Source organism: Colletotrichum siamense, assembly GCF_013390195.1.
Source record: "Colletotrichum siamense strain Cg363 chromosome Unknown KSG_Cg363_contig09, whole genome shotgun sequence".
NCBI lineage: Eukaryota > Fungi > Ascomycota > Sordariomycetes > Glomerellales > Glomerellaceae > Colletotrichum > Colletotrichum siamense.
The window spans coordinates 2,586,116-2,606,648 of NW_023501022.1; the positions used below are offsets into that span (position 1 = coordinate 2,586,116).

Here is a 20,533-nt window from a genome sequence, read left to right on the forward strand (position 1 = left end):
TTCACGTACCACACGCCACGCCAGTCATTAACATCCAGTCGAGAACTCAACTCATTCAACAAACATCATGGCATCCCCAGAATTCCACGCCCGGCTCCGCGCCGCCCTGCCGGACGGCGACCAGGCTGCGACCCTCCCGCCCATGACGGCGCTCTCGACCGCCTCCAAGTCTCTCCCCCGGCCCGGCGGCGCGGGATACCTCGCGCCGCTGGGCACCGAGGCGACGCTCGCGCACATCCTCGACGAGATCGTGCCCGGGCTGAACGGCCAGGCGCGGAGCGGGCGGTACTACGGCTTCGTGACGGGCGGGACGCTGCCTGTGGCCGAGGCCGCGGACAACATCGTCACGGCGTTCGACCAGAACGTGCAGGTGCATCTGCCGGGCCAGACGGTGGCGACGGAGCTGGAGAGCGTGGCGCTGCGGATGCTGGCGGACGTGCTTGCGCTGGAGCAGCCTGGAGAGGAGGAGGTCTGGAAGGGACGGACGTTCACGACGGGCGCGACGGCGAGTAACGTCCTTGGTCTCGCGTGCGGGCGGGAGGCGGTTGTCGCGCGGCGCGGGGGGGATGTGGGCGAGATGGGGATTCTGGGGGCGTGTGCGGCGGCGGGGGTCAGGGAGATTCAGGTGCTGACGAGCATGGGGCATAGCTCGCTGTTCAAGGCGGCGAGCGTCGTCGGGTTGGGCAGAGGGGGTGTGAAGGAGGTCAGGGTGAGTGATGACGAGCCGTGGAGGTTGGATTTGGAGGCTGTCGAGAGGGAGTTGGGCCGGGAGGGCGTGGCGAGTATCATTGCTGTCAGCGCGGGAGAGGTGAACACTGGGCGGTTCGCGACTGGGTTTGAGGAGATGAAAAAGCTGAGAGAGCTGGCGGACCGGTTTGGAGCTTGGATCCATGTGGATGGAGGTAGGTGTTACCCCTGAGTGACGTCTGGAAGGCGATGCTGATGGACGAAGCGTTTGGTATCTTTGCGCGGGCGTTGGACGACAGCCCCGAGTTTGCCAAGATCAAGGACATGGCGGCCGGGTTGGAACTCGCGGACAGCATCACGGTAGACGGGCACAAGCTTCTGAACGTGGTACGTTATATCAGCCTCTTACCCCCTTTTCCGAGGACCAGAGAGATACTAACAGTGTTCTCCAAGCCTTACGATTGCGGCATGTTCTTCACACGGTCCCTCGAGACTCTCACATCCGTCTTCACTAACCCGAACGCGGCGTACCTCTCCTCGGGCCCCTCCAGCATCCCGTCCCCGCTCAACGTCGGCCTCGAGAACTCGCGCCGCTTCCGCGCGCTGCCCGCCTACGCCGTGCTCCGCTCCGAAGGACGCCAAGGTCTCGCGACGATTCTGGGAAGGATGGTCCTTCTGGCGAGGAAGATTGCGTCTTGGATCCGTGAGTCGGAGGCGTACGAGCTGCTGCCGGAGGGGGATTGGAGCGTGGAGGACACAACGCACATGGTGGTCCTGTTCCGCGCGAAGGAAGAGAGTGTTAATGAGGAACTTGTCGGGCGTATCAACGGCACGAGGGAGATGTATGTTAGCGGGACCAGCTGGAAGGGGAAGAAGGCGGTCCGGGTTGCGGTGGGCAGCTGGAGGGTCGATGTCGAAAAGGACTTTGAGGTTGTGAAGAGGGTGTTGGAGCAGGTCAAGGGGTGAAGGGCAGATGTTGCAGAGAGGAGATTCCAATCGTGTCTTCCGTCCCGCACTTGTGGTCCCTAAATTTCACCTGCGGCTCCCGGTGAGGAAGGCGCGCCCCTGGATCCGCTCCTTCCCTCCCACGCCCGCCTCAACCCATATTCACCTTCACCTTTTTCATCCCAACCTCCCGCGCGTCACGCGCCCTCGCTACCGTAGAATCAACAGAAGCGCACCCTGCCCTACTTTGTTCCCAATCGTCTAGAGACTGTCACCACTAGAAGGCATCTTGGTCAGGCGGGACAAGTCAGGTCAAACTAGCTGGTGAATCGCCAAGGTCGACCGTTCGAATCCCGATCGAAGCCTACTCGACGACAGGCTACCCCCCGACCGACCGATACCTCACCGATCCGAGAGATGCCGCACCGATCCGAGCGATGCCACACCGATCCGAGTGATGCCGCACCGAACCGAGCGATGAAGATATCCCAGCATGAGCACCAAGAGATGTAGCCCACACCAGTGGGTGAACTCTTTTGACCCTTTGATGCTATTAATCCATGCTATTTCACCTGCGCGTGGAGGTCTATAAAGTGCGCTTGCGCGATGCGCTTCTGAACGAAGGAGATTGTCGCAAGAGTTGTTATGATGTACTGTCGCGACGCGCAAGTTCGCACCCTTCGTGGTGTTTACTCTCTACTCTCTGCACTCCACGATTGTACCCTGACAAGAGCTGCGACGAGCCCTCTCGCGAGAAGACATGTTTACTTCCATTGGTCACTTGTGCGCTTTCTGCAGTGGCGTACGTTTTGCGAATGCCATCTCTGCTGCTTGCCTTCGCAATTTGTCTCGCTCAAACAATGATCTGAATCCTTATGCACCCAGGTCTTGAGATTGAGGATGCCCTGGGAAATGCGACGAGATAGCTCAACAAGTTGCACACTTTTACTCTAATTAAGCATCGCGATCTACTGTCGCAAGCGCAAGCGCAGGAAATATTGCCAAATGTACACTTTATTATCACCCTATGATACAAGTCTAGGCGTCCAAGATGCTTTCCAGTGGCACACCCCAATACCAGCCGGCTACTCCCATCGCACCCATGCTCATCGTGAATGCCATCAGGAAATTGACGTCATTGTTGTCCAGGAGATCCCATCCAGTCTCAATCACACGGGAAGGCTGCGCGTCGCCGAAGCTAGACTTGCGGTGCTTGTCCTTGGGATCATATCTCGTGGCGTCTGCACTCATCTCAGGGGCGTCAATGTCCTCGATGGCGCTGTCCGTCTTCTCCATCTTCTCTACGGCGGCCTTGCCCTCTCCGTGAAGCACCGCAGCCTTGACCGCGGCGCGCTTCTGGTTCTTATCGGCGTGGTCCGACGAGTCGCCGGAGATCAGAACCTTGGTGCCGCCCTCGCCCTCGACAATCTTGCCAGATCGCACATCCTTGACAGAGCGCTGGAAGACGGCGCCGAGTACACTGTCGAGGAGACTGCCAAGGACGCCCCAGGCAGTCAGGCCGAGCATGAGTGTCGACCGCTGCTGCGTCGTCCAGCCACTGAGTCCACCGCCGACCTTCCCAGCAGTGCCTTCGCCGCAAAGAGGGAGGAATACCATCGAAGTAGTGACAATGATCATAGATCCGAGGGCTCCAGCTGCAATTCCCAATGGCGTCACGCCTCCATTCGTGCCCCGCGGGACCTTGCGGAAGGTAGGGGATGTAATCAGTCGAGGTTCGCTCTTGGCCAGAATGCCCAGCTCAGAACTGAACGTGTCGGCGGCGACGGCGGCGTAGTTGGCAATGATACCGATGACGAGGAGGTCTCCTCCCCAGGAGAAGCAGAGGGTACCGGAGGGGTTCGGGGTGGTGGTGTCCAGGATCGCATCCTTTCGCTTGTTGAGTTGGTAGGCGTGGAGAAGGGACAGGCACGAGGCCATGAGGGAGTTCGCGAAGACTGTATTGCCAAGTATTAGATCGGTTCGCATACTCGAAAGGGCTTTTGGGAACGTTCTGACTGACCTTGGACGTGGGTTCGCGGGCCTTCACCTCCTGGCGTGCCTTGGGAAGCGACCGTCAAAGTGGCCTTGATATCCTTCTTGACCTGCTGCTTGTGAGAACTTGCCGCTCCACAGAAGCAGCGCGCATACCTTAGTGGCCCTTGTACCAGCGAGAAAGAACACGCACAGCAGGGCGAAAGGCAGGTTCCATGGGTGGTAGGCGTGAGCAATGGCAGTAATGACAGCTGCCGCAATGCCTGCCGGGGTCAGCGACTGGTGCGACCAGGCTCGATAGACGAGGGCAAAAGTCGCCGGGACGGCGTAGATCGCTTTCATCGTGGGGTTTGGTCGACAGTCGCGATGTTTGGGAAAAGTTTGGGATGCCCTTGCGACCTCGAAGGTGTGATGGACCGAAGTTCCTGTCCTGGCCAGACGGGTTGGACTGGTGCTTGCTTCAGTGAATGGACGTCAGCTCCACGTGACGTCAGTCTGAACGCTGAGGCAGGAGCTCTCAAGAAATCGGGGGGTAAGCTCTGGACCCCTGTCACTCCCCCAAAACGTCTCGCGTACCTCCGCACGGTCCACCGAACGGTCCTTATTCTGTTTAAATGCATCAAAAGTAGTGGGATGGACCCCGGTTAGGAGCATTCAAGCTCTGCGATCCCCTCTGGCTCTTTGATGTAGAACCAACAAGATCATCTCGTCATTTATATTAGGCTAGGTATTTTCGGATATAGATCTGCACTTGTCTTTCTGGTTTAGCCATCGCCATAACCAGCCCTGCGGCGCTACAGCGCAATTATACTTAAATATTCCAGCAGCCAAGCTCGCTGCATTGTACCATGATCTGAATCCCGGACATCGTCTATTCTGTGACCACAAAGCCATGACGGAACAACTCCCCGTGGCCACCGAGTCTTCTGCGATTGATGCTGCGCCATATCATCAGGAGCAAGCGCCATTCTTTCGTCTCCCCTGGGAAATCCGAATTGTCATCTACGAACTCGCATTTCCTCGTATCAACTCACCGCAGCTCATCTACACTGATGTCGGAGGCATACCCTCATTCAACGACATCGGCAAGATTCCCTCCGGAAGCCCTCAACAATTGAAACGAATCGAATGCAACGGCATATGCGAAGATAAGGGAACCGAGATCAGGGCACAACGTTTCGCTGCACGTTTTGAAGCCGAAAGATTCGACGACGGGAACGCGTTTTACAAGTCTGTCCTGGACTTGATCAGGCGCCCTCACGATCAAATCATCTACCCACTCCCTCTGTTGCTTGCATGCCGAAGGATGTACGAAGACGTCGCACCTCATTGCGACCAGTCCCTTGCAATTCAAGATTTCTTCTCGCTCGATTCATTCATAGACAGAGTTTCCAGTGGGGTTTTGGCAAACGGCCTCTCGTCTCGCCTCAACAAAGTGTCGCTTGATGTCAAGCTTAGTAGCGACGGCGCATTCAAGCCATCATCCCGGAAGAAAATTCTCGCCAGCTGGGCTGGAGCATGTCAAAGGCTCACATTACTCAAAAATATTAAGCAGTTCCATGTCCGACTCGAAATCCCACTGTCTCAGCAAAGATCAGTGCCCGGTCATATTCATCTCGAAATGATCAAGCAGTTGAGTTCCGTCGCTGCAGTCATACCCAGGATTGAAGTCGAATTGATGCTTACATCAATGGTTCATCCCAAGTCGGAAAGGATCTGGGTGTACCGGCCGGGACCAGTTGGACAACATCGTGGCTACGAGGTGCCGGGATGGAAGGCGGAGATATCGGTATGGGGCTCATTTCCCAGACTCGACGATATCCCACTGCCGCTGAAGTAGCTTGGTATACATTATCGCGGCGCACAGCTTTGCAATGACGCGTGGAATGAACAGGCCAATGAGGATTGACATGTATGCGATTACACCATCCGTATTTATCTATCCATAGCGTCGGTCCGATACAAGCTTATCCGACCCCGGAGTCGGTTCCTTTTGTTTAGCGAGCCAAAGAGCTTCATGATTCATGACGACGGAGTTAATAACTTAAGGTGTACACGACGTTCTTTACTGATCGCGTTCTTGCAATGGATATTGTGTGAGAGCCATTGCGGTAACCAGGAGCCAAATTCTCTCCTGTAAAGCCCACGGAATCTTCCGCCGGCTCGACGGAAAGTGACGATAAAATAAATCGTGATCCCTGCCCGTCACTAGAAATCTCACTCCGCAATCGCACTCATCTCACCCTCCCAGACAAGATGGCTGCAGACGTGAGGCAAAGGCAGGAGCAGGCGCCCAAGCCCGAAGTGAAGAACTACAAAGGCTTCGTTGCCGGCGTGTTCTCTGGCATCGCGAAACTCTCAGGTTGGTCACTCATACTCACGGCGTTGCCAGCTCGTCTCAATCACTGACACTGCGAAGTCGGCCACCCGTTCGACACAATCAAGGTCCGTCTCCAAACGACAGACACCTCCCGCTTCAGCGGACCTCTCCAATGCGTCGGACAGACACTGCGCAATGAGGGAATCCCGGGTCTCTACAAGGGCGCCACGCCGCCCCTCGTCGGCTGGATGTTCATGGACTCCGTCATGCTCGGCTCCCTGACGGTCTACCGCCGCCTCGTCGCCGAACGCCTCTTCAAACTCCCCGGTCCCGAGAACCTGCCCTCGTACGGACACGGCATCGCGGGCATCATGGCCGGCAGCACCGTCAGCTTCATCGCGGCGCCCGTCGAGCACGTCAAGGCGCGCCTGCAGATCCAGTACGCCGCCAACAAGGCCGAGCGGCTGTACAGCGGGCCCGTCGACTGCCTGAAGAAGATCTACTCGCACCACGGCATCCGCGGCGTTTACCACGGTCTCAGCGCGACGCTGCTTTTCAGGGGTTTCTTCTTCTGCTGGTGGGGCAGTTACGACGTCTTCTCGAGGTGGATGAAGGACAACACGAAGCTGAGCGCGCCGGCGATCAACTTCTGGGCTGGAGGACTGAGTGCTCAGATATTCTGGCTGACGAGTTACCCGTCGGACGTTGTGAAGCAGCGCATTATGACGGATCCGCTGGGAGGCGGGCTGAACGACGGCACGCCGCGGTTCAGGAGGTGGAAGGACGCGGCGACTACGGTGTATAGGGAGAGCGGATGGAAGGGATACTGGCGCGGGTTCTTGCCGTGCTTCTTGCGGGCGTTCCCTGCCAATGCCATGGCGCTGGTAGCATTCGAGGGTGTCATGCGCGCCTTGCCAGAATAGACAATGTGTACACTTGTTAAAGGAGACATGGATAGACGTGGGTGGACACACGCATATCATAGACTGTAAAAGGATACCCAGAATCACTTCTCACGGATGCATCAAGGAACGAAAATGTGTGGTGGCAGATCAACAAGCACACGAGGGTGCTAACTTTTGGTATTTCCCATTTTTAACCTTGCCAAAAACAGTGCCCATGCCGACCCAAGTAACCTGAACCCGACCCATGCACACGTAAAACCATGTTACTGGTCACGTTTACTCGTCATCCTCATCAGCCTCGTCGTTGACGACGTTGAAGAACTTGAGCTCGTAGACACCCTTGGAGGTGGAGACGACACGGAGCCAGTCACGGAGCTGCTGCTTCTTGAGGAACTTCTTGGTCCTGCGGGGTAACGAAAAGTCAGTAATCTGCGTGATGCGACTGCGGGAACCAGCTGTTTCGGAATTACTCACAGGTACTTGAGGTAGCGGCCGGAGAGCTCGTTGTGGGCGATGATCTCGATCTTGCCCTCACCCTGCTGGGAGATCTGGACCTGGTCGCCGAGGTTGCCGACGCGACCCTCAACCTTGATCTTGTCCTGGAGGAACTTCTCGAAGGCAGCGACGTCGAAAATCTTGTCGGAGGCGGGCTGAGAAGCGTTGATGATGAACTGATGGGCGCCAATTGGTTAGCCTTGTTTGATTGACCGAATCGCATGGCGTCTTGGAGGATTGGATTCTTACCTTCTTGGTGACCTTCTGGGCCTTGCCCTTGCCGGTGCGCTTGATCGCCTGTTGAAAAAATGACCTTAGCCTACTGTTTCACGCCGCCGCCTCTTTCGAGGCTTGGCCAACAGCAAAGCGGTGTGATCATGTACATACTGCTTGAGGAGCCATTTTGGACGGATGTGTGGAACGCAAAGAGGTATGATCCTGCGTCTGTTGGTTGTGGTGTGGTGAGGGAAGAGAGGTTTTTGTCTTTTGAGATCGCTGGAGTCCGAACTTCACGCAATTCCACGGGTGGATTTTCGTTGTGGGCTGGAAAATGCCCGCGAAAAAAAATTAGGGCAGCGGAGCAGAGGTTCTTCCGGGTGGCGCTCACCGAGGTGAAGGCACTGGGCAGGGTTGCACCACACTAGCCATATTTAGAAGGTGGGTCTATCCCTGAACCCTGAACACTGAAAGGTTGGTTCCCTTCACCATTCACCGTCTTCCTTCAACACCAATACTCTTCCCTCCAATGTTTTTTTTTGCAAAGGACTTCCTCGAAGGTCGCAATTGAAATCGAGAGTTCAAACACCGGGACAATGGGCTTGTTTGCCTGGCCTTCTGCCTGCACCCCCACGTCAGAAATACCGTGCATGCCGCTGCGTGAATCACCGGAGTCATCCCCAGAGAGCCGACCGTGGGCCTGTCATTGGCCGGCTTGACATGCAGCTCTGTTTCGTCGAGTCGTACAGGTCTGCAGTCCAGAACCAGTCAAGTTTAGATCGCCCAAAGTGCCGGCTTCTCGTGCCCTCGAATCGCTTCCCAAGGGGGTTCTCGTGGCATGTGTTGCGGCTCCAGGTGGACCAGTGAGAGTCTGGGGCACAGGCGTCCTGTATCCGATCATTCTCTGATGCTTGTCGGATCTTGCATCCGCGAACCGTTGCCAACTCCAACTTGAAACGAATGTCATGCACAAAAGAAATGGAAATAGCCTAGGCACCTCGTATTCGAGGCAAGTGAACAATGTCAACCGACTTCGTCCGCGCCTTCAGGCGAATAAGAAGGCTCATCACGAACGACCAGTGTGGAATCTCTCGGAGGACTGGCATTGCCCAGCCGTTACAACCAAGGGCTTCCGATATTACGTCTCCAAAACTGCGGGTTCGTAGTCTCAAGGCGGGCTATGCGTTTTCAGGCAACCCTTCTGAAATACCCCAACGGGGTTTTCGTGATGCGCAGGCGCTTTTCTTGTGATGTTAATCTCGTACAGCGTTCGCAATATGGTCGCGTGCGAGTACTTGAGCTCCATCAAAGGCCAGCCCAACGTCATCTGGCAGGCAGCCAAAGTCTCGGTCAGCCAGGTCTGGCTGAGTAAATGTAGGAATTCTTGACGGCGATGGCTGCCTCCTATATCATGACGACTTCGGCAGCTCGTAGTCGAGAGGTGGAAAAGAAGGGTCGGATGACGTTGATCAGAGCCATGGGCCCGCCATGGGCCCACGTAACACCAGTCGCACAACGTCGGTCTTAACAAGTTTGCCTATCGTTGCGGTTTGCCTAAACGGAGAACTTTGGCCTCGGTCAATAATTAAACAAGAGTGAGCCAGTAATAGCCACTCCGGCCCTTGTTGTATCAGATAACAAGGTGATTTAGCCGCATCCTGTCCGCCGGAATTGACCATATATCTTGGCAGGAGAGCAGCTGAGGCATGGATACAGGTGGGGGGCATGGCATTGGGTTGACTCGATTCGAGGAGAGTCGGCAGGCTAATCCTCTGAGGTTCGCTCATGGTCTTCATCGTCGAGTAGAACCCATCTAGGCTACTCGCAAAAGTCATGGTCGTCTGATAACTGCTTGAGAGTTGCGCATTCGCGAAGAAAGGCTGTCCCCATCGTCGCCGGTTATCGTCAACTTGGGCTCCCTCTCTCTCGGCGCGCTGAATGAGGGAGTCAAAGGAGTGCCTGGAGGCTGTGATAAGATGGATGGAGGCGAAGTTATTCTTCTCCTGTCGGAGGCTGGACCTGGTTTAGCGGGAAGGATGATGAAGGAATGGGGATTGGGTAAGATGCGAGTGAGTTCCCGCAGTGCAGTGCAGGGGGTCAAGTCCTTTGACGCACAGACGGGGTTGCTTGGTTCGTGCACAATCCCTCCTTTACTTGTGCATTCATAAACTTGCCTAATGGGGTTATGCATAGGGCTGAAGTACGTACCGAAAAGGCCCCCAACCAGACCATCTCCATTGTACAACGGTCACTGCAACAGTACCCGTCTTGAGTTTGGCTTGCCAGAGAACGATTTCTCTGGTCCAATTGCTGCAAAGTTAGGCATCCAGTTCCGTGGCTGTGTATACACACAGAAGCCTGTTCCCCCGGTCAGCATTTGCGCCAATGGCAGGCTGGCGCAACGCGTTGTACACTTCGTCACGACTACCCCTCGATTCAACGTCGACACCTTCCAATCGTCTGCCGCAGCGGCATGCTCAGCACCGTTACATTTCCGAGAACTCAAAGGCCCCTGCCTGCAAATGTCTTGGTATCTTTCCTCCGGTTGAGCCTCGGTGAAGTGGACCTGCTGGCCATAGACCACCCACTTTCTGTTCTCATTCGATGCCGGACTCCGGGCTAAAGGACTCTCCCACCACACCCACTTCGACCTGCCTATTTGCTGTCCACTGAGATTTTATCGTTACAATGTAGTCACCTCAGTCATCTGCCGCGAGTACGAACTCAAATTTCCATGACCGGTGTCTCCCGCGCACATGCTCGACCTGGACCAGCCCCAGGCGCCCTTGAGTGTGTCCCCAACTTATCCCACGCCCTTCTCGCCCTCCAGAATGTCTCAACTCGAAATCTGTTTGGTCTTCTCATTCTTGAATAACAGGCCCCGCGGCCTAGTCTCGCCAGACGTTGATCGCGTGTTCACGCCAGGGTTGACTCATGGCGTACCCCTCGATGACGACGGGTGGACGACGCGACTTCGGGAAACGTTACAGACGACATACTTGTGGCTATCAGATGAATTGTTTCAGATGACTTACACTCCCGCTGTGGGGTGAGAAGAACTGTGCCGCGACCCAGGAGTTGGGACGTCGGTTCTTGTCCGGATGGGTGTGCACCTGCAGCCGCTTCTCAGGGCCAGGCATCCTTGCTGCTCCTTCTCGACCAGGTCTTAAAATCAGCCCCCGGAGCAAGTACAGTTTACGACTACCAGTATAAGGGCAGGTACATGATATTAAGAAAACGGCATTCTGCCTCATGGCTAATATGATCAGGACACCTCCGGAGCGCAACGCGTTGACTACCTCGTCTACGACCACTCGATCCACACCACAGCGAAGTTTAGGACCCCACTTCATCTTCAGTAACTACTCTGAAGCCGCTCTGGATGCCTTGAGGGTATAGTTACATGACTTGGACTCTGGACTCGTCGCCATCGCACACCGGAGTCTTCCGCCTTCACAGTTGTGTTTGGGCTCGTAGTCGACTCTAGATTGGACCTCGACTCGAGCCGATAGGCTTTTCCGTCTTGTTGCCTTGTAGCACAATAACCAGTAGCATTCAGATAGCGACTTGAGTCACTGCCTTTGTTCTCAGGTGGTGTGGACTACATATCGACATTCTGATTCGACTTCACGGCCACGACGTTACAGCAATGGCGTACACAAGGCAAGTCGTCTCTACAAGCCGCCGCTAATAGCCCCTTGAGCGGCGAACATATAACCCGGAATCCTTAAAACCTCCAAAGCACATCTCCTCTAACGTTCCTCAGGATCATCTCCCAACGCACACATACTGCCGCAGCTATGATGAGAATTGCAATCGCAGGAGGCGGTGGTTTCGCTGCTATCCTAGCTCACAACATCGCTCTGACAGCAAATGCGCTGGTCGTTCTCTCGAGAGAAGTAAAACCAACGTTCTCTCTCTTTCAGATAGTAGCTCATATCTTCCCAGCCAAAACCAGAGTTTGAACAACGTTACGAGTGTCAAGTAGCCGTTGTTGACTATGACGACGAAGAGAACTTGAGATTCGCCCTCATGGGAATCGACCTAGTCATATCCACCATCCGCGGACAGGAGCAGATCAACCTCATCAAGGCTGCCCGTCATTCCCGTGTCCGGCTATTTGTCCCCGCCGAATTCGAAGGCTGCATTTCTCACCGACCGTCAACATCTGACCATCCGCTAGACTATGGCTCTAACGAAGCTCTTGAGCTTCTGAAACACTATGCCAACTCCAAGTCTCGCAAGATGGATTACACCGTATTCTCTTGCGGGATTCTATACGAGCGCTTTGCTCCAGGCGGTTTAGCAGAGTACGGAATGGGAGCTCACCAGCATATACAGGGCCAGGGCAGCTATCTTGTCGACGTCGGCAACGCAACCGCCGACATAATCGAGACAAACGGCTCAGGAAGGCCAGTTCAGGTATCCATGACCTCAGTCGCTGACGTTGCTCGGTTCGTTGCTGCTGCAATCGAGCTAGGTCCAGGCACCTGGCCGAGGGAATTCAGGATGCGTGGAGACAGAATGTCTGTTCGGGACATCTTTGCTAAATGCAGCAATGTCCGCGGAGGTGAGTATCGTTCCGCCCCTTAAGCTGAAGCGCAAATTCATGAGGTTCATTTCACTAAATTCCCTACAGTTGCCTTCTCTCTTAGGACCCGCCGATACTCCAAACTGCAAAGTGACCTCTCTAGTTACGAACAAAGGCAAAATTGGGACCAGTGGTGGAACATCCAGAGACTCATCGCCACCGCTGATGGTCGGTACGATTTCCGCCAAACAAATCTCAACGAGGCTGTCGACATCGAGCCCGTCAGCTTCAGAGTTTGGCTGGAGTCGCAATGGGGTTCTGGTTGACCGGAATGGGAGCATGCATCTGGTCTTTGATGCATATATGAACGTGACGGTTTCTTTTCTCCCACCCACCTTCTCCATCGTCTCTGGGTGTGGTGGTACGCATCCTCTTTTTGACCCACTCTCATTTGACAATTACAAGACTGCGAAGCACATGCATTATGCATCATGTATGTGCTCCCATGGAATCACTTCTAGGCAAAGCCCTGCCTCTCGATTTAGATCGCACGTTTGCTGCAAGTCGTGCCACGAGTACCAACTGAGTCCCAAGACTCTGTATTGCAGCAACCTTCATAGCTCGTCAATCGTATAAGCTGTTATTGCGTCTTGTTTCCCTATGAACATTTGTGAACCTCTTCTCAACTCCCGCAGTGATCCAAGGAGGCCTCATGAAGAGCTGAAGTACCGATCTCCGGAGGAAGCCACCCCAAATCGGTACTCTGGAAGCCTACGAATCCTTCAAACTTCAGCCAGTTTAGCTGCAAACTTCACCGATCAGCCTTACCAGGCGACCCATTCGAGAGGCAGCAACCAGGTCCCCTGGAACGGCTCCGACCACATGAATTAGCGCAGGTGCGTTGACGCACATGGTCCCAAGTCCCAGGAAACCCACCCATCCCCCGTGCTGCGCCTCCCAAAAGGGGTTGCATTTGCTGACATTTCCCCTCGCTCCGACGAGCTGGTAACAGTCTCCCATTGGTCAATCACCCTCATGTCGGCCAATTTCACACCTGCTGCTGAACCCTGGCACATGTACGGATACCCAAAAGCGGTAGATGGGCCGTCGCTCCGGGTGACGGCATGAGGAGGAACCTTTGGCGTGCGCGCGCACGCTGCAGGGCCCTTTGCTCGGAGCTTCCGCATGCAATTGGTGATGATCGAACATGTCCAAGGGATTGAACATCGTATCTCAACGTCATTCCATCTTTCAAATCTTGATTTGCACGGTGGGAATTTTGATACCCATCAAGGCAGCTGGACGCCTATCGTACGGTGTAGCCTTACTAAATTGTATGTTGTGTTGTCTTCATTCTTTTATACCCCCAATTTCCAGAGCCGCGTTGAATGCCCCTGTATCCGCGGTGTTGAAGTCGTAAACCAATATGACCAGCCAGTTGATGTAGCTCCGTTACTGTTGAACTCCGTTGTAGACATGCTAAATTCCGTTGCCTTTCGCCTCAATTGACGCTCCTCTAGTCCGCCCGCCCCTTTAATTTCCTTGTTGAATGACCACTCTTGTCATGACGGTTGAAGCACCCGGCCCCCCATCTCTTACGCCTTGTCGGACTCTTCACCGAACTCCTCAACGATCCAGAGACAGAACTTCTCCCACTCAGTCGACCACTGCTTAAGCCGCTCAGCCTTGACACCAGAACCAAGGCTTGCCTCCTTGACACCAGCGGTCCACTCTGCCGGCGTCTCATCCTCGAACGCGGACCACCGCACGCTGTTCTCCGCCAGCGAGCCGAGGCCCTCAAGGCCAACATTCTCCCATCCTTGCAGCGCCTGCCAGTAGTCATGGGACATACCCTCCGTGTCTTGACCCAGCATTGCCGGGTCGTCGTTGCACAGCGCGCAGGACACGCCACGGGCCAAGAGCGCCGGGAGCGGGTGCGACATGATGGAGCCACAGAGACGAAGGACCTCGTTGCTGATCGGGCAACTCTCGACAAGGATACGCTTATCCTTGACCATGTCAATGAGCAGCGGGTGCTTGTACAGCGAGAAACCGTGGCCAATACGGCGCGTGCCGAGTAGCACAGCATCAAAAAGGTTCTGATCCGTCGCGTCGCCGTCGCCGAGCGTCTCACCGGCGTGGAAGAAGAAGGGAAGGTTGACGCCTTCCTGGGCGCACTGCTTGCGGAACCAAAAGAGTTCGGGGAGCAGATCGCGGAGTGGTCGTCCCAAATCCTCCTGACCAACGAGATCGTAGCCTGCGATAAGGTGAGGCCAAGCCATCTTGGTGGTGATGCAGTTGTCCATGCTCTCGACGATTTCGCGGGTAGGAAGGATACGGAGGGTTGTCCAGATGGTGCGCAGGCCCCAGAAGGCGGCGTTCTCTGACTTGAAGCGCTTGACTTCTTCGTCAATGACCTGGAACATGTGGTTGTAGTCTTTCTCGGGCTCCTCTTGGCTGGTACGACAGTAGTTCAGGGGCCAAGTGAATCTTTTAACGTTAGTATATGCCCCTCCGTGGTGCTGGAAATGTGCTCTTACCTGACTTCAACCCAGTAAACACCGTCAGCCAGCAGTGATGACATCAGTCTTCTCAGGAACGCTCTCAGAATAGGCTCGTAGTGGATGATGGTGTTGGTCACCGTGAAGCAATCGGCAAACTTCCGCCAGATGGCATCAATGCCGTGATGCTGCTCCACACTATCCGTCAAGGAGATCGTGCAGCGTCCCTTCAGCCATTTCAAGAACCCTGGCCTTCCACCGTCCGGAAATTCATCCGCCGCCGTGGTCAACAGTCTGAACTCGCCAGGGACGTAGTCCTTGTCCCAGACTGCCCTTGAGCTGGTCTCCTTGTTTCTGAATCTGAAGTGAACGCCCGAAGTCGCCAACGCCTTTTCGTTCGATAGAGGCTCATTCGCTGCAAAGTGCATTCCTGGCTCATTCAACAAGACCTCAAATAGGAAATCAAAGTCAACCATGGCGTCCAGGTGAGCGTGAAGGAGCGATCCCTTGGGCATCTTTTGCACGATACGCCACAGTCTTGTGGTCTCGAGACGCTGCTTCGCCAGAGTAAACATCATGCCCGGGAAAGGAGCCAGACCCTGGCTGGTTGCTAGGTCTTCTTCAGCCTGAGCATTCCATGTCGTCTTCTTCTCCTCCTCACGGATGCGAGCAACGATGGCAGCCGCGCGCTTCACAATCGGCGAGGAGTTGGCGCGGAAGGAGGCATCTGAGCGAGACTTCTGCTCCTGGGCGATAAGAGCCTCGCGGCCGTTAATGTATTGTGCCAGGAAAGGTTCCGAGGTCGACGGAATCTCCTGACGGATCTCCTCCCAATCTTCGTTGCTAAGAGACATGTTGGCCGTTAGATGCGGGGTTGTTGAGAGAGGTGAGATCAGGTGAGATGCTCGACGGTTGCGCGCCTAGTGACTCTTTATCGAAGTCCGTTGGATGAGCCTTTGTTGGTAACTCAAACGCCGAGAAAAATGTGGATGCTGACGCCCGGGAGATAGACAGGGATCCGTGGTGTTTCCGTCCGGTCGGGTCCGGTGCTGCGATATGGAGGACGAGTGGTTGGTGGTGTACGTGTTGTGTTGCCGGCGGATTGCGATGGAATTAGGCGGTTGACGACGGTGAGGGGCAACGCGGGGTTGTAATGGTCAGTGCGCTGATGTCCACTAACGGGTCCCACTCCGGAGCCCCGATCCGGCGAGCTGGTTATGGAAGGTGCGGCGGGCGGGGCCTTCGGCGCCGGGGCGCCGTGTCCGGTTTATCCAGGCTTAGTCCGGCTTTCAGCAAAGCCGGGATGACTCATTCGTGACTCTGACTCACAGACTCGTCCAATATTCTGATTGTACATGATATGTTGAGCGACAACAGTCTTATCTGACTGGTAGCCAAGCATTGTCTTAGCCTAAACAATGGGCTGGAACAGTGGAAACAAATTTTGAGTGTTCTGAGATCACAGCGACTGATTCATTTCATCTAAGATCATAACCTTGAAGAGATTTCACCCTTGGTATGGAGATCCGGTCTTACTGACTCACAGCGAAATGTGTTTTACGAGGAACGCTTTATTCAATTGAGCATGCTAATGGGCCAAATACATCTAGCCGAAGGACAAGATTGTTTTCTATGTGGAATCTTGGAGCATCACTCGTCTTCAACTACCTCAATCTTTCGGACGGGCCATTTCTTCGAGCACCAAAGAATGACCAGAGTCAGAACAATCTCCAACGCAAAGAACATCGTGGCCATCTCGTATCCAATGGGGAACTTGGGTGCATCACCCGTGTTGTACACCAAGAGTGGAACCCACGCCTGAAAGGTGAAAGCAGCCGTTTCCACGACGCCAATAATGACGGCACGGTGCTCTGCAGAATGAGAACACACCTCGTTGACCCAAGTAATGATGAGAGCCCCGGCTCCGGTCTCGAGGAAGGTGAGAATCCATGCGGCCATCATAGCTGGTATGTTATCCTCGGGATATACGCTCAAGATTATCGTACCAATGATGGAGACTGTACAAGCAACTATGACAAGAGGCCAACGAAGACCAATCGCGTCACTCGCCCACGCATAGGACAATGTAAAGAAGACCTGTGCTCCATAGCCCGCCGTAGGGATCAGATTGATTTCTTCCGGCGTGAACAGGCCTGTGGATTTCAGCCACACGTTGAAGTAGGCATAGATGCGGATACCAAGGACATGTGCTATGAAGATGGCGCTGAAGAGCCAGACAGGCCAGCCCTTGGAGATGTCTTTGATGGTGCGCCAGGTGAGTTTGCGGATGGGTTCACGACCGCAAGCTTCCATGCGCCCGATGGCCATTCTTCGATCGTCAGGCTTGAGCCACCGAGCTCGAGACGACGTCGGTTGATCTGGGATAGCCCAATAGCCGTAGAGACAGACTGGAATGCCGATGATACCTGGAATTAATATTAGCTATTGCTGAGGTGACTGGAAAAGACAACCTTCATACCGTCAAAGATGAAAAGCCATTGCCAGGCTCGAACTCCGTTGCGGTAGTCCATACCAGCAAGGAGACCAGCCTGAAGATACCCCGAGAACATTTGCGCCACAGCAGATGAAGCCTGGAAGATGCAGGCTCTCTTCCCAAGTTCTTGTGGCGTGTACCAGTTGCCGAGGAGAGTCATGATTCCGGGATAAGCCGATGCCTCCAGCAGGCCCGTGATGAATCTTAGGGCGCAGAGGGTTTGCACGTTTTTCGCACCGGCCATGCCCATGACGACAAAGCTCCAGATGAGCTCCAATGACGGAAGCCATATAGATGGGCGGATGCGTGTCAAAATCAATTGGGAGGGCAGCTGGCCGATGATGTAGCCGATGTTGAAGAAAGTTGTAAGATAATTTAGATCATTGCCGGTAAGCTGTAAGTCTTCTTTCATGCCAGAAACGTATGCATTGCTGCGTGAATAGTGTTAGTGAAGTTGTTATAAGAGGTTTTGACTAGCCACGAGATTCGCACCTGACGTTCGTCTGGTCAAGATCTGGAAATTCGTTAGCTACCCATCACATCTGAGTTTACCTACGTCAATGAGAGGACTCACACTTGACGAAGTACGCGACACAACAATACGACAAAATCCACCAATCTATCTTGGCAATGAAACGTCTTTCTTCCGGTGTTTTGTCGAGACTATCCCACACAATTCCTGCAATTCTTTTTCGTAGAGACTGTTTTGACTGGCGTTGGCCGGGCTCGATGGAGACAGAAACGGCATCCTTGCCGTCATTGGTTGAAGTTTGATCCATGTTGTCGTGGTCGCGTTCCTCGACCCAGGTATGAGTGAAAGCGACAGACCAACGAGTATCGTGGTTCTAGATCAGGAAATCGACATCTGTAAGGGTCTTAAGAGTATGCTCTTGACATGAGCCATTGGTTAGCGGGCTGAATTCTCTTGCAATAGCCAGCCAGTGATGGCGTCAACCGCCACAGTCGGAGAAGCCCCGACAACTACTCCCTTTGACGGTTGCATCGAGAATTAATAAGACAATTTCGACGTTCGATGTATCCAATTGGAGCTCCGATTCTGATAACCTGTCGCATTCATGCGACAGGCTGACATGGGGCAAGCTCGGGTTTAAGGTGCCAAGAGCACAAATCCCACGTGGGATAACAATACCCGATGAGAATCAAGCTTCCTTCCAAGAAATTCCTTGATGACTATCTTCGGGCCGACGCCGAACATTCACGTCTTTATCCCGATAGCGATATGGGTGACCGGCCTTTGACTTGAAGATACCTTGTACAGTGGTCGGAGGCAACCACTGAATCGGCTCCAATGCACAGGAATAATGATCCAATGGGGGGGAGATGAGAAGAATTCGAATGCTGATGGTTCAATTCGGCATCGCAATTGCGTTATCGAAGGATCCGTTGAAACCCATGCCGTTGGTGGGCCGATTGCCGCTCCTGGGAATTCTTACCGGACGTTCCCCGACAGGCTGTTAGTTTGCCGTATCTCTGTACTAGGTCCCGGTAGAGCGCCGGTGGGATCTCTATGAAGGCTGCTACTCACTCTCGGGATTTTGAACGTTGATTCAAGATTGAGGTCTCGCCTGAATATCATAGCTTCACCTACTACTTCACTCCATTTGAATCTAGCCAACAGGGAAATACCAGGATCTGACACCATTCTTGAGTCCTCGTGAACAATTCAAACACCATGGTGACGGAATCGGGAGCCCGGGCAATCTATGCCTCAGCCATTCACTTCGACGGCCTCAACATCGCAAACTGGGGCCGCGACATTTTCGAGTCCTGGCACAAAGGAGGCATCGCAGGTGTTTCCTGTACCTGCGGCCTCTGGGAAGGCCTCCGCGGCAGCCTCGCCAATGTCGTACAATGGAAGCGCTGGTTCGAAGAACACTCCGACTTGATCGTGCAAGCGCATACGGTTGCCGACATCCGCGCTGCCAAGGAGGCTGGCAAGACAGCTGTGCTGCTCTCATGGCAGAACACCTCCGGGATCGAAGACCAGCTCGACTACCTCCGCGTCTTCAGGGACCTCGGGGTACGCAAGATGCAGCTCACATACAACACTCAAAACTACTCAGGCTGTGGTTACACCGAGGCCCGGGACAGCGGGCTGACAGGGTTCGGGCGCGAGGTCATTGACGAGATGGCTCAGCTTGGGATCGTGTGCGACCTTTCTCATGTCGGACCGCAGACGTCGGAGGATGTTATTGTGTACGCACCCGATGGAAAGCCGCCGTGTTTCTCCCACATTCTGCCTGGGGGGCTGGTTGACCACCCGCGAAACAAGTCAGACCATTTGATCAAACTCATTGGTAGCAAGGGTGGCTTCGTCGGGTTGTCGCAGTTCGGGCCACACATGCCCAAGGGTAACGACAGCACAATTGACGATTATGTCGATGTGCTCGATTATGTTATCGGCCTGATTGGGGAGGATCTCGTGGGCATTGGGTCAGACTCAAGCGAAGGGCACGCGAGGCCGAGCGAATTTCTGGAGTGGTGCAACAAAGACAAGGGGTACGCGAGGAGGCTGACCCCTTGGGGCAGTCAAAAGGTCGTCAAACCTCTGGGTCCGTTGGCTGATCGGGCGGAGTTGGCTGTAGCAATGGCGAAAAAAGGCTGGAGCGAGGAGAAGATGAAAAAGGTTCTTGGCGAGAATTGGCTGAAATATCTCGAGAAGATCATTGGGTCGTAGCTTTTCTTTTTTCTCTTATGGAAAGAAGTATGCGAGTAAACTATATTGAACATGCCTAAATGGTGATCGATAATAGTGGTTTCGTGGGATGGTGGTCAGCATCAGGCTGTGAGGGCAGAGTGTTCTATTTTTGATTGCACGTTAAGGAGCGTACACTTTCGCATAAATGCGACACCTGCCCATACTAACTTCCTCAATTATTCAAAAACTCCCCAATTTCTACATCCCGTCATTTCCTCGTCGATTGGGTGGTGCTTTCAGCCTCTCCAATGTCTAACAATCCTATCCTCAACATAGAACTTGTAGACGATCAGCAGCATCTGGTCAATGCAACGACTGGCTACACATGGCCAGAAGCGCTCAACAGAGTCTACCCTAAAGATGACTCGCAGCCTTGGACGATTCAACTAACCAATAGAACTGATTACTACAGCACCAGATCCTTCAACTACACATATTATTGTGGCGATGGTGGCCTCTTCTCCTGGTCGGGTAGTCTGTTTGATTGCGCTTCGTTTGCGGTGTCTTCATTCTTGGTGCAGGAAAAAGGGTATATCGTTACCAAGGAAAATGCTCGAAAAGTGAACCAGAGCTTTAATGTTGGAGAACTAAAAACATTTGACGACACGGGAGTCTTCAAACAGATGTTCAGTTGTACGCAGGCGTCGTGTCAAGGTCCCGACAGCGAGGAAGGCAGGCGATTGGAGGATCAATTCGGCCCTTGTGGAATTGATACCAATGAACTTGCG

The 20,533-nt window shown here is 54.2% G+C and overlaps 8 protein-coding genes across 8 annotated transcripts; 4 read left to right on the forward strand and 4 right to left on the reverse strand.

Moving 5' to 3' along the window:
* Nucleotides 1-67: 67 nt before the first annotated feature.
* Nucleotides 68-1,653, forward strand: ddc (L-2,4-diaminobutyrate decarboxylase; the record flags this gene model as incomplete). The annotated part of the gene is made up of 3 exons (XM_036645222.1): nucleotides 68-902; nucleotides 953-1,074; nucleotides 1,141-1,653. 3 exons carry the CDS (start codon nucleotides 68-70, stop codon nucleotides 1,651-1,653), a joined length of 1,470 nt encoding a protein of 489 aa, XP_036489715.1.
* A 1,017-nt stretch (nucleotides 1,654-2,670) lies between these two features.
* PGR lies at nucleotides 2,671-3,966 on the reverse strand (the record flags this gene model as incomplete). Its single annotated transcript, XM_036645223.1, has 3 exons — nucleotides 2,671-3,587; nucleotides 3,653-3,734; nucleotides 3,781-3,966. The coding sequence occupies 3 exons, from the start codon at nucleotides 3,964-3,966 to the stop codon at nucleotides 2,671-2,673; spliced, it is 1,185 nt and encodes a 394-aa protein (XP_036489519.1).
* A 1,914-nt stretch (nucleotides 3,967-5,880) lies between these two features.
* mcfL (Mitochondrial substrate carrier family protein L) lies at nucleotides 5,881-6,867 on the forward strand (the record flags this gene model as incomplete). Its single annotated transcript, XM_036645224.1, has 2 exons — nucleotides 5,881-5,986; nucleotides 6,044-6,867. The coding sequence occupies 2 exons, from the start codon at nucleotides 5,881-5,883 to the stop codon at nucleotides 6,865-6,867; spliced, it is 930 nt and encodes a 309-aa protein (XP_036489709.1).
* A 258-nt stretch (nucleotides 6,868-7,125) lies between these two features.
* Nucleotides 7,126-7,746, reverse strand: rpl22 (60S ribosomal protein L22; the record flags this gene model as incomplete). The annotated part of the gene is made up of 4 exons (XM_036645225.1): nucleotides 7,126-7,252; nucleotides 7,324-7,520; nucleotides 7,594-7,641; nucleotides 7,732-7,746. The coding sequence occupies 4 exons, from the start codon at nucleotides 7,744-7,746 to the stop codon at nucleotides 7,126-7,128; spliced, it is 387 nt and encodes a 128-aa protein (XP_036489710.1).
* A 3,463-nt stretch (nucleotides 7,747-11,209) lies between these two features.
* On the forward strand, nucleotides 11,210-12,417 carry swnR-2 (Oxidoreductase swnR; the record flags this gene model as incomplete). Its single annotated transcript, XM_036645226.1, has 4 exons — nucleotides 11,210-11,214; nucleotides 11,327-11,459; nucleotides 11,509-12,130; nucleotides 12,200-12,417. 4 exons carry the CDS (start codon nucleotides 11,210-11,212, stop codon nucleotides 12,415-12,417), a joined length of 978 nt encoding a protein of 325 aa, XP_036489711.1.
* A 1,269-nt stretch (nucleotides 12,418-13,686) lies between these two features.
* On the reverse strand, nucleotides 13,687-15,446 carry ada2a (Adenosine deaminase 2-A; the record flags this gene model as incomplete). Its single annotated transcript, XM_036645227.1, has 2 exons — nucleotides 13,687-14,581; nucleotides 14,632-15,446. The coding sequence occupies 2 exons, from the start codon at nucleotides 15,444-15,446 to the stop codon at nucleotides 13,687-13,689; spliced, it is 1,710 nt and encodes a 569-aa protein (XP_036489707.1).
* Nucleotides 15,447-16,242: 796 nt separating this feature from the next.
* Nucleotides 16,243-17,865, reverse strand: liz1-5 (Pantothenate transporter liz1; the record flags this gene model as incomplete). The annotated part of the gene is made up of 4 exons (XM_036645228.1): nucleotides 16,243-17,018; nucleotides 17,072-17,517; nucleotides 17,579-17,600; nucleotides 17,661-17,865. 4 exons carry the CDS (start codon nucleotides 17,863-17,865, stop codon nucleotides 16,243-16,245), a joined length of 1,449 nt encoding a protein of 482 aa, XP_036489708.1.
* A 914-nt stretch (nucleotides 17,866-18,779) lies between these two features.
* CGCS363_v013380 (putative dipeptidase) lies at nucleotides 18,780-19,784 on the forward strand (the record flags this gene model as incomplete). Its single annotated transcript, XM_036645229.1, has 1 exon — nucleotides 18,780-19,784. The coding sequence occupies one exon, from the start codon at nucleotides 18,780-18,782 to the stop codon at nucleotides 19,782-19,784; it is 1,005 nt and encodes a 334-aa protein (XP_036490036.1).
* Between the last annotated feature and the right edge of the window lie 749 nt (nucleotides 19,785-20,533).